We start from the raw sequence: 12,956 nt of genomic DNA, 5'->3' as shown, positions 1-12,956 counted from the left end.
CCCCCCCCAAAAAAAAAAAGGTTCGAGTGTGGTATCTTTTAATTGTTTCAATGCGTAAGGATTTTGATGATCACTCATGAATTGATTCAGTGTCATTTTAGTAGAGTGTCGAGTTAACTGGTCATGAGAGTTTAGAAACACAAAAATTTAAGAATAGAGTAACAAACATCTTAATCCATGAGATCCGATCCACTGTGGTTAGATTGTGAAAGGATATTTCAAGATTCCATATCTTCCTGAATTCTTAAAACAGGGGTGAAAATTAATGATGATATTTATTATTTCAAAAGTCCAATCATATCAACTTAGATATGGTGGTGAAAATTTTTTTTTCCAAGAATTTAAAGAAAAAAATGTTAATCAATCAAATAAATAAAAAAATTAACCAAGGAAATGGAAAGATGGTAACAAGAGGATGGACCTTGGTGCAAGAATAAAATTGCTCCATTGTGATCTAATGGTCGCACGTTTAAATCTATAAACAGCCTCTTTGTGAAGCGAGGTACAAAGAGTGCATACATTATGGGATCCGGCTCCTACTTGAGCGGTGATATCCCAAGTCAACCCATAGCTATCTGTGCAATCAACATGTGACGGTGATCCAACGGTTGTACTTCTACCAATCAGAACAAAGGTGCTACGCCAAAAATCATTGCATCACCACTTGGACACATGTCAATCGTCCAAGTACTATGAGCAAGACCTGGATTATCATTGCTCAAGAGAGGATCCCGATCTTACATTTGACCCTCCCATACCCACATAATCTTGGAAAGTTAGTTGGCTACACACATGGTTTTAAGTATTGGTATCGTATTGGTGTCGACTAAGATGGATCCTCGATTCCTAATCAATCTGAATAGGTTACCTGTATCATTTTAAAGGTAAAATAGTAAGAAAAACGTATTTTTTTCTAAAATCAAAAGACAAAAATGATCGATACACACCAATCCTCTCAAATGCCAATCCGGATTGGATCACATCCACCAATACCAGTACCGTTACCGACAACTAAATCCATGGTTACACATGCACCAACTGCCACTGCGATGGTCCAATCACCAGTGGATAAAACCGTCATATAATTTTGTATGGTTGGGTCCTTCGCTTCCCTTCCCTTCCTATATCCTAACGGAAAATAGCCTCGGTCTCTGAGTCGCTCACATCCTCCTCTCTTCTTCCTTCTTCCTTCTTCCTTCTTCCTCAGGAACGCCACCAGGATGAGGAAAAGGAAAGAGCGAGAGGGAGAAGAAAACTTAGAAAAAGGTCTCATCTGAGGGCCACATAGACGGGTCCCGCCATTTCCATCGTTTCTTCTGTTTTTTTTTTTTTTTTTCTTTCAAGTGCGGGAGGGAAGCAACGAAGAGGTATAAAGTACCAAAACAAACCCATGAGAAGACAGCATTTTTATGCAATTACAGTTCAAGAGAAAGGGAAATGATTTTGATTGTTGGGTTTTTCTAGAAATGGTTTTGTTCAGATGTTCAGAGAATTGATGCTCTGTTTTAAACGTTACGCTGTTGGGTTCTTCTGTGAATCGATTGATACACTGTGAAATATTACTCTTTGATAGTAGAGGAAAAGTTTGAGTGGGCGACGGGCGTTGAGATCTCTATTTATAATGCTGCGGAGATGATGAAAGCTTGGGTCCAATACCTGTTCGGGAAAAGGCCTCTGAGAGATAGATAATATTAACCTTCTGTGTTGGCGTGGTTTTGTTGATGGTTAATGAGTAGATGAAGAATCAACAAAGGAATGATTGAATTATTCCGATAACTAATCGACATGGTGGGACTTGGTGGTGCTTGTTTTGAAGCTGCGCCCGAGGATGTTGGTGATTTCTTTGCAATCAGACCTGAACATCGAGCTGACGTCCCAAAGACCCAATTTAAGAGCAGGGTGTGTGTACTTTCATGTGTTCACTTGATAATCTTTATTCTCTTCCCCGATCCCCCCCCCCCACACACACACACACACACACACACACACAAAAAAAGGATTAAAGGTTTATTTTTTAAGTCTAATGCGATGTTCTAATTTAGGCTCCGTTTTATTGCAAGGGAATTGAAGGGAAGGGATAAACTTAAAATTCTTATCATATATAGTATTATAATTTTCAGATTTTCACCAAAAAAAATATTTATAATTTTCAGATTTGTTCTTTATTTTCCTTCTCAAAAATTCAAGGGATTTAGTCGCAAAATAAAGTAAAATTTAGTAGCCAGGTTTGAAATGATTTGGACTTGATTACACTTTCAATGTTAGGTAATGATTATAATTTTTTTTTTCCCGATTTCACTTCCCTACCCTTTCTTTTACTTGCAACCAAAGGAGCCTCAATGGGAAAAGTGAAGATTGTTGATTTGAAGGGCAAACAGAGCTGGGGCTTTTATGTGGGAAGTGCAAGATATTCTTAGTTCTTGTGTCCTTTATTTGCTTCTAATTAGTTTACTTGCTTGCACATTTCTTATATAACTTTATTTTTTCCACAGCCTGGGAAAACTCTTAGTTCTAGAAAGTGGGAATCTGCATTCTCTCAAGACGGTCACTTGGATATGGCAAAAGTCCTTAGACGAATACAACGTGGGGTATGCTCTTTGTCAGTATTCTTGCACTTTGTTCTGGAACATGGGATGATAGAAATCATTCATCTAGATATTTTGTTGGTTGAATAGCTTGAAATTTGCCTGGGCAATGATTGTGCTGGTGAGTAAGATCTACAGGACAGTACTCACCACATCAAACAGATTTGACCAATGACATCACAAGAAGCTTCTTTGTATCCATGAATGATAAACTGCTTACCTTGCAGAGAGATAGTTTGATAATAGATTACCATTATGTCTATGATGGTTTTGTATTGAGTTTCATTCAAGAAGTGCGGTAGTGGTTGGTCTTTTGGTCTTGAAGCCCATTTGTTTTCTCTGCACTGGGATCCAATGTACCACAATCTTGGAACATTTGGCCATTATGGATTTGAACCATTCCTGCAATAAAAGCATCTCATTATCCGAAGCTTTCTCATATATCCGCTTCATGCTCTAAAAATTTCAGAAGAGGGTCGGTTCAATCCTGCTTTGCTCCTTACAAAAGGAAGGAAAATGCCAAAGAGAGGAAGCCTCCCTATCAATTGAAATTTGGAACTTTTGGTCAATCTATGGCACTACCCTGTACATATTCTTCACTATGGGGGTAAGATGCTAAAATTTTAGCCAAAGGATCATATTTTGGCACCCTTTTCCTGGATAAAGAATACAAATCTGTTGATTCTTTTGATTATGGTTTAGTGAATCCGGTGATAACCATACAGAAATTTCGGATCAGATAGATTATTTACCAAGAGGTAAACCCATCTGTTGCTTGAATGGTAAGAAAATTGCTTGCTTCCATAAAGATTTAGATTGAGACATCTGAATAAAGTTTCCACCTCTATCATCCTCTGGAGTCTGGCCTAATTTGGAGGCAATTTAGTACAAATCGAATTACCGAGAAAAAAATGGTCATTGGTTATACATTATGATCACATTTAACACATTCTCTGATTCTTATTGGAGTTCTAATTTCATGTTTCAACACCATATATTTTGTATAATGGAACTTAGAGTAGAAAATTTATTTGTTATTCATTTCAGGGCATTCATCCGTCAATCAAAGGGGTAGTTTGGGAGTTTTTGTTGGGCTGCTATGATCCAAATAGCACGTTCGATGAACGAAATCAACTCAGGCAACGCAGGAGGTAGTGATGTTCTGCAATTTTAGTTGAAATTTGGAAGATCCATATAGGTTGACAATACTCTTTTTTTCCCATCAATCTACCAGGATCTCTTTCTTTTATTGTCCCATCTCAAAGAAGAGGTGGAAGTGTCATGTGACTCAAGCCACACAATTCCCTGTTTCTATCTCATTTTTAGTTCATCTCTCCTGGAAGTTTGTGAAGACTGAAGAGTGTTGATCTTTTTTTCTTCATGCTAATTGAAAGTAACATGTTTTCATAGCAGGGAGCAGTATGAAATATGGAAATCAGAATGCAAAAACATGGAACCAACCATCGGTAGTGGAAGGATTATCACGACACCTATCATCATTGAAGATGGGATAACAGTAGAAGTTCCTTCAACTTCTTATTTGAACAATGAAGATCTAGGTACTCCAACGCCTGACATATCTCCAAGACATTGTAGCAGAGCCAAATCTATAGCTTTTGATTCTGCAGACAAGAAAGTTCATCAGTGGAAAGCTACTTTGCATCAAATTGGTATACTTTCGCTGATCCTTCAGTTGGGTCACATTTGGTATTCTCTTGTGAGTTGTTATTGTTTATATAGGAATTTTCTGTATTACTTGATATAATTTAAAGATAAATTTGGAAAATAGGCTTGGACGTGGTTCGCACAGATCGATCACTCGTCTTTTACTTGGATGAAGCTAATTTGGCAAGGCTCTGGGATGTTCTGTGTATTTATGCATGGATAGACAATGACATTAGTTACTGTCAAGGTGAGTATGCCATAGAAAATATATCATGTTATAATCAAAATAGTTCTGCTTTCAACATTCAACTTGGATTTTGAGTTTTTTTTTTCTTGAGCAGGAATGAATGATCTATGCTCTCCCATGTTAATTCTTCAAGAAAATGAAGCAGATGCATTTTGGTGCTTTGAACATTTTATGCGTAGAATGGTATACATCCCTCCTATCCTCTGGGGTTATTTAGTTGACACGGCAGATATCATTGAGTGAATTACAGGTGTAGTTTAATAGTCCTGAATTGCTATGTGTCCTATTTGGTACTTCAAATTCAATAGACGGAGAGAAAATATATCATGTCCTATTTGTTATGAGTCAATTTCTTTACAAAATGGTTTTTATTCATATCCATACAATTGCAAAGCCAGTTTGTAATTCTCACTTGACAACCAAGGGTTAAACCCATCTTGACAGAACAGGTATGGAACCAAGATTGAACTGGTGGCCGCTAGCATGTGTGGGGCCATTAATTGAGTGACAGCCCATCCCCAAACATTTGCAAGAATCGTTCATTGCTTCCCCCCACCCCCCTGCCAGCCGATGGGTGTTTTAATATTCTATCCTTAAGACCACTGTACTAATTAATTACAAATAGATTGATTTTGGGGTGCACATGTATACATGGTTCTGTTTGCAGCTATCCTTTTGTTCCATATTTGTGGAAATTGAGATATTAATAAATTTTATGACTTTGCTCATATTTAAAAACGTAATTTCTCATTTCTTTGTGGAGAACCATTGACCAACCCAAATTAAAATAAAAAATAAAAAATTAGGACTTGATTTGTCGGCTGCAGTAGAGAACCTGGGTCATATGGGAACCTATAATCTTTGTTTGTCATTGATCCTCTCTGTGATAACAAGTCTAGGGGAGGCAGATTCCACGACTTGTCAGGAGTTGCCACCTAGATTTTTGGGATCTAGGACCCACATGATGTGTTTTAATTATTTTTTTAATGGTCTTTGTTTCTGGTTAGCTCCAAATTGAACTGGTCTGACAATGAGATTGGGAATGGTCAGGTTATGGTCTGGGGAGGTGTTAGGCACCCCCGTCTGCCTAGTAAAAATCACTCTTCCACACTCACGGTTCTATTTAGTATAAAGGACACAAAAGGTAACACACTTAAAGAGGAAGTAAATCTAACTACCAAAAATAGGAAGTTTAGAAATACTTACAAATCTCCACCGTGCTACATTTTGGCAAGTTAGTATACGAGATGCAATTAAAATCTAATTTACCTAAAAAAATGTTAAGGGTTTTACCTAAATCTAGAAGTGCTACACATGGCAAGTTAATGGGCATAAACTTTAAAAGGGGAAAAAAAAACACTATTTAAGTTAGATATGAATGTAATCTATCTTAACATGGAAAGAAAGCCTAATATGCTTGGACTGACTATGAGAATGCATTAAACATACTATTTAATATGCAACTACAATAATATGAAACTATATTTTTTTTGAAATTTGATGGAGACCATATTAGTGCAAAAACTATCAAACTGCAAAAAAAGTTTTTTTTTTTTTTTTTTGCAATGTAATGCGAAGTGCAAGAAAAATATAAAATGGGTGCCAAAAAATGGGAGAAAATTATATTGAATTCCATACTGTTAAAATCTATCAAAAAAACATGTTTTTTGTTTTTTTGTTTTGTTTTGTTTTTTGTTTTTTGTTTTTTTGTTTTGTTTTGTTTTTTGTTTTTTGTTTTTTGCTTTTTGTTTTTTTTTTTGTTTTTTTTTTTTTTTTTTTTTTTTTTTTTATTTTGAATTTTGAAATACGAAATTAGGTGTGGGGTGACCAAATGATCAGAATACCCCTATTGGCATGAATATTCCTAGTATGCATGGAAAAAAAAAAATACAAAACAGTGACTGAAATTATGAAAAATGTAACTACTGAAAATCAGAAAATGCAAAAATTACATGCTTGGCTACCTAAGAATGCAAAACCCTAATTCTGGAAAAAAGAAATCTACCTAGTTGTGATGCATGAAACCATGAGCAAAGAGGGGTGAAAATTTATGATTAAAAAAAAAAAAAAAAGAAGAAGAAGAAGAAGAAGAAGAAGAAGAAAGAAAGAAAGAAAAGAAAAAGTACAAACTAATGAGGGATGAACCCTGCAAAAGTCAGACTCTTACTATGAAGGAAACGAAATTAAAAATCAAAAGGTGTTATTCCGCTGCCTTACTGTGGACAGCGGCATCACACCTTCAAAACTACATTACGGTGACTAACGGAACACATATGAGGTTTATGGAATTGAAAGTGAGGAAGAGGAGTTCAATACCTTTGTAATGCAATCTCTCTTGGTATTGGGGGATGTCCGGTACTCGGGCAGAGTGCACTCAAAGTTGGACTAGTAGAAGGAGAGTAGTCTAGTGTATCCTGAATTCTCCCTCTTCACTTTCTTGTGTTGCTTGCTCTAGGCCTTCTTGTCTTCTCTTTAGTGTTTGTACAATGGGGTAGGGTCCCTATTTATAGTGTTGAGGCCCCCTCCCCTTCACTAAGAATGGTAGGATTTTGTTAGTAAACCATTACAGCACTAAGATTCAAGTGAACGGATTGGCCCATCTTAAGGGTGGCAACTCCCAAGAAGGAGGGTGGATCTACGCCAAATAAAAGGGAATCGAACAAAATTTCTTAGGCATCAAGGGAAGGGATCTTGGAGGCTTCCACAAGGCCTTTGAAGCGCCTCGGGCTGCCCTTTGGGGACTCCACATAGAGCCACCTAAGGGGTCCCTAGGAGACGCTAGGGGCTCCTTCTAGATGTGTCTAAGGGCTGGTCCTTTGCCCAGCCATTGTGGCTCAGACCGGGTTAGCTCGGGGTTTGACCGGTTTCTCCGATTTTCCTGGAAAAACCTTAGAAACTTTGTCTTTTAAAAACTTAGATTGAAAATTATGAATCCGGTGGTGTTGAAAATATTTCTCTGAATACTATCCAATGGAACAAGATTGGGCATTGGTTTGGTTGAAAGCATTTCTGAAAAGTGCTTGCAGGAGTTGGGCCCTCCCAAATGTGATTTATGTAAAATAAGGGAAAGGGCACGCTGCTGGGGTGCACATCCTATGCCCACTCTCTCCATCTCTATGTCCTCTTTGGAAATAACCCCCATGCCCCTTGCACCCCCCCCCATTGGTTGAGAGTCTTGAGACACCAGCTCTAGGAAAGCTAGTGGCGTGCCCAACCCTCTCCCATAAAATAATAAGTAAACGTGCTGTTTTCACCCATCTTTTAGCACTGTGTTTTAATGAAAAAAAATACCTGATTGTAAAATTTGGGCCAATTGTAAGGTTAGCCGGTCAAACCCTTCCAGGAGCGGTTTGGTCTTTTTTATGGCATTTTTCCGAGATCTCTTTCCAGGAAGGGGTTCTAGTTTGTTAGATTCAAGATCAGGGGAGGCTATTTGCTTAAAATTAGGCTCCACACACCATTAAAAAACACACATCATTCCGTGCATCCCCCAGGGTGACAAATGGGGGTGTCTACACTCTCTATGGTTAGGGAACCTGATACTAGGGGCATGTTGGCATGCTTATAGTCAACATGGCTGTCCAGACATATTGACTGGCCTGATTGATATATCCTAGTTCTATTGATTTTTGTTGCTATGGATTTTGGCCAGGTAAGTATGTGGATCAGTCTGAGCCTCATCCATTCCTTTCAGACTTCCTTGAGTTAGTTCATTGGGCTTCCCTGAATTAGTTTGTTCATCAAATAATTAGTATGAATCACCCTGCATATTCTCCATGCCAAGATTCACTGACATCTAGTACCCTCTTTAGTGGCACTTTTCCTTATCATAACCTTATTTTTATTTCTAAATGCAATTTTAATTCTCATCAGCTGGTTCTTATGTAATCATTTCTTAAGTACAATTTTAGCTTTGGATTGTGAGGACTGTTCTTATGTTCTTTCAGAGAGTAATGCTGAACTTAATTATCCAACATGGATGTCAGAGATTTTAACTGTTTTGAAACTTGAATATCGATTGTAACCTATTTCTGCAAGCTTGGAAGTTTTAATTTTTCCTGAATGAACTGATTGCATTTTGCGGGCCAGTTTGCGTTGCTGTCTCAATACTTCGTATAGATACTTTTTTTTTTTTTTTTTTATTTGGCTTGTGATCTTATAAAAATATTTCCTCTATAGTTTCATTTGATGTGTTGGTGATTTTGACTGTTGTTTTTACTCTTCTCAACTTGGAGTTAAATTTTTCCTTATAGTCTTAGTTTCAATTCTATACGCGAAAATACAAGATTATATTGAGATCCTTTATTTTCTCTCTCAACTGTATCTGCCAGTTGGGTTTTCTTTGTGCATGTTCTTGAACTCCACAACTCATACCATTTTTTCCTGAACAGCGGGGAAACTTCAAGACCTCAGCAAGTTCCATTGGTGTTCAATCACAGTTGAGTACCCTTGCAGAAATAATTAAAGTTGTGGATCCAAAACTTCACCAACACCTCGGTATGGGTTATTATCTTCTTAGTAACCTTATCTTGTTTTATAGGGGTGGCTTTAACTCTACATTTTCTCTGGGTCCCTTATCTATAGTTTCTTCAGCTTAAAAATCGAAAAGTTCACTCGTTTTTGTGATTAGGGTAATAAGTTAACTTACATACTAAGAATTGGTATTCAACATGCCACTTTGGAGCATCTATCTTATGGCTAATGCCAAAAATGAGATCAAAACCTACATGCTTTGATGTATATATACTGTTACAGTTTACTTAAACACAACTCATATATATGCACATCTATTTATGCATTACCAGGAAGAAAAGAAAAGGGGGCTGCCATGGAGATTCCTTGTGGCAAACTGTCATCACCACTATTATAAAGTTGGTTTGCTAATGTTGCTAACTGCTAAATCATGAGGAACTAAGTCTTATCTAAACCAATGTTTTAGCTAGAGACAAAAGGTTAGAAGATTTGGGCCATAGACAGTTCAAATCTAAGATATTTAAAGCATACTAGCATAGGTGTTGTTGAAATTATAGTGGTGGTGATGTTTAGTGACTGTGGTGACAGTTAACAAGTCATGGTGATGTTTGTAATATGTGGTGCTGTTAATTAGTACTGCCGTAGGGGGTTTCCTTGATGTTCAAGTATTTGCTTATGTTCTACAGCAACCATTGCTGCCCTGCGTAGTTTGAAACCATAGTTGAAATACAAAATTAGGGTTTCTTGTGCTAGACTATTGCTGGTGTGGAGGTTGCTGATTTTTACCCTGCATATGGAGTTTTATTCATGATCTACTCACCTACGGTTGCTGGTTATCCTACACATGGAGTTTTCTTCATGATCTACTCACATACAGTTGCTGCTTCTGTTCTTTTACTGATCTGAACTGCATTTGGCTGCGATCTGTTTCACACCTATAATTACTTCATGCTAGTTCCTTGCTGAATCATACTACAACAGATTGGAGTTCAGTCAAAGATTTTCTTCTGTTGTTCTTAACATCCACAGAACACCTGTTTTTTGGTGTTTCCTATTGCTAATAGGTAAAATCATATTAGAGATTCTGGCCATTGCATTCTGCTTATACTTTGGGGTTTCCTTCTGCACCACAGAGGTTTCTTGTTGATCAGATTTTGATCTGAAACAGTTAACTGGATTGTGAATTCTTGCAAGTTCCTATTTTTAAGGGAATTTAGTTTCTATTTCTGCACTCAACACTGTATTAATGCCTATCTGTCTGTTGGATCTTCATCAAACTTTTGGGATATTTTCTACCATTGTAAAGGATTACTACTGTAGGAGGTTTCCTTGATGTATAGTTGTAATCAATAGTGACTCTTATGAGTACCTGATATTATAAACTTTACTGTCTATGCTCACAGTAGATATAGATGAAATCAGTGAGCTAGGTTTCTTCTTGTTCATTCTTCTCTGCACAGGTATTATTCGAACCTAGTTCTGATATTGTTTCATGTGTCAACACATGAATGCCCAAATTATATGTGGCTTAAATTTAAGACTTAAACTAGCTGTCATAGCCTAAATATGTTGCATGGGCTCTTATTCATATCAAATCATATCAAATTCCCACATTCCATGGATTCCTTGTTCCTTCTCTTCTTTTCTCTTGTTTGTCTGAAAATATCGAGCATTTGATGTACATTATAAATTCCATCTTTTCATGGGAAAAAGGTAGCCTGCTTTTGAGGGTGGATTGGAAATGGTCCTACTGTTTGGCATTTTTTATAGAAAGTTTCTTAAAATATCTACTATTCTATCTATGCTTTTTACTGTAGGTTGTATGAAAGAATTGATTCACAAAATATATCACTGTCTAATAACAAACTCTACTCCTCAATGACTTGGAAAAATCTATGGTTTTCATCGCATTAAGTGAACCAATATTGACTTCCATGCTGGCATACATGAAATGCTGACCAAAAGGCTAATATGGGTGTTTTCATGGCAGAGACCCTAGATGGAGGGGAATATTTGTTTGCATTTCGCACGCTGATGGTACTTTTCCGTAGAGAGTTATCATTTGTGGATGCAATGTACCTTTGGGAGGTAATGTAGAGTACAAGATGATGCTTAATGAAATGGGTTCTTTTCAATTTAGAAGCCTTTGTTTGACACTTGGACCTCATGTCTTTTGATGGTTGGGTTTTTCATCTTTTCTCCTCCCTTCTTCCCCTTGTGAATCGCTATTCTCTTCTCAAACTCATAGCTTTTCTCATTTTTCTGTAGTACTTATTTCCTCAGTAGTTACATGGTAGTTATTGGATTATTTCTGAAGGGGTATATTCAATATTTTTTTGTGATTGAGAAGATTACTGAGAAGTAATAAATATTGATTTCAGTTGATGTGGGCCATGGAGTACAATCCAAATCTCTTCTCACAATATGAGGACCAAAGTGCAGCTACTGATAAGAGTGCTGCACCCAAGGGAAATGACAAGTGTCTGAAGCAACTTGGAAAATTTGAGAGGAAAAATGTAGAGAGTGGTTCACTTGATCAACAGGCTGCCTTTTCTGTTTTCCTCATGGCAGGTGTTCTTGAGGCCAAGAATAAGCGATTGTTGAAGGAGGCTGAGGCTCTGGATGATGTTGTCAAGGTCTCTCTCTCTCTCTGAAAAAAAAAAAAAACCCCACTTGCATGTGGATATAGATGTAAATATATGGATAATACACCATGGATGTATACATGTCCACATTATCTTACTGTATGGCTTTCTTATCAGATCTTGAATGATATCACTGGAACTCTAGATGCAAAAAAGGCATGTGGTGAAGCATTGAAGGTTCACAAAAAGTACTTGAGCAAGGTAAGTTCCACCGTTCTCTCTCCTTTTGGGTGTACCCGCCCTGCTCATTTTTCAGAATTTTAATCTCATTGAGTTGAACTGTGAAAGAGTGTTTTGTTGTGTGCAGACTAAGAAAGCCTAGGGTGTGGACTTGTGGTTGGAGTCATCAGTTTATTTCAGGACCACTTGACACCAATTTGGCTGAAGTGGCCACCCCCCCCCCCCCCCCCCAAAAAAAAAAAGGGGGGGGGGGGGGGGGGGGGGCGTGGAGGGAAGGAAGAAAGAAAAAAGAAACTAATACACCTAACCAAGGTTTTTTTCCCCAACTCTTGTTTGTAAAGATTTATCATTGACGTCTGTGTAAAGTTGAAGTATTATTTTCAATTAGCCACAAAAATAAAGGTGGGGAGGGGGAATTCAATATGAACTGTTTGTGACTTGGTTCTGAGTATCCAAACAACAGGATGAATAAACTCTTTCAATCTTATTTTTTGCTGGGAGGGGATCACTGAAATGCCCTTATATATCAGGCCCTTTTGTTTGAGGAGAGTAAGCTTTATTTTTCGTAGCTTGGGAGGTAAGCCTCGAGTAGCCAGAATAAGCCTCAGCTGAGCTGTGGTAGGTTCAGATATGTTGTAACTTGGTTCAACTGCCCTGGGATCATATGACTTTTATCTTTCCTTCTAATCTGTCTCATATTAATAAGGGAAAAAGAATTCTCCCCTGTCGCGTGGCCCCTGGGCCCAGATACAAAGGGGGCTGAAATGATGGCTCTGCCTCTGGCATAGGAAATACCCGGCCTCTTTTATGCCCATGTGCATCCCTTCAGCGGCCCCCATGTTGATGAAGAGGCCACACAACCAAGGAGTGTTCTTTTCACTATTAATAATATGGGCAAAAGATCGTTGCCTGGTTGCGTGACTTCTGCATCAACGCGGGTTAATCAAAACGTGCATGGGGGCATCTTTTTTATTTCACATGGGGTAGGGTTGTAATTTCACTTGCTCCTATTTCTAGGTACAGGGGCCATGCATTGTCTGGTCATGTGGCCCTTGCACCTAAACACGAGCTAGCATAATTGCTGCCCCACCCCCTATGAAATCTTACAACAAAATGTCAACATGGATGGGGTTTTGTGATTTCCCAAGGGGCAGGGTGGTA

At 37.9% G+C, this 12,956-nt stretch overlaps 1 protein-coding gene across 2 annotated transcripts; it reads left to right on the top strand.

The window, feature by feature from the left end:
• Positions 1 to 1,137: 1,137 nt before the first annotated feature.
• On the top strand, positions 1,138 to 12,222 carry LOC122090649 (rab GTPase-activating protein 22-like). Of its 2 annotated transcripts, none has more exons than XM_042660289.1 (11): positions 1,138 to 1,899; positions 2,493 to 2,588; positions 3,633 to 3,736; positions 3,996 to 4,255; positions 4,375 to 4,497; positions 4,592 to 4,680; positions 8,889 to 8,994; positions 10,961 to 11,058; positions 11,352 to 11,606; positions 11,733 to 11,816; positions 11,923 to 12,222. In XM_042660289.1, the coding sequence occupies exons 1-11, from the start codon at positions 1,786 to 1,788 to the stop codon at positions 11,935 to 11,937; spliced, it is 1,344 nt and encodes a 447-aa protein (XP_042516223.1). In that variant the 5' UTR covers positions 1,138 to 1,785; the 3' UTR covers positions 11,938 to 12,222. The 2 variants fall into 2 exon arrangements, with proteins under 2 accessions (XP_042516223.1, XP_042516224.1); XM_042660290.1 differs by having other exon boundaries at positions 1,139 to 1,899; positions 3,999 to 4,255.
• Positions 12,223 to 12,956: the final 734 nt, after the last annotated feature.

Source organism: Macadamia integrifolia, chromosome 10, assembly GCF_013358625.1.
Source record: "Macadamia integrifolia cultivar HAES 741 chromosome 10, SCU_Mint_v3, whole genome shotgun sequence".
Lineage (NCBI taxonomy): Eukaryota > Viridiplantae > Streptophyta > Magnoliopsida > Proteales > Proteaceae > Macadamia > Macadamia integrifolia.
The sequence above is the reverse complement of the archived record's forward strand: the minus strand, read 5'-3'. Positions and strand labels throughout refer to the sequence as shown.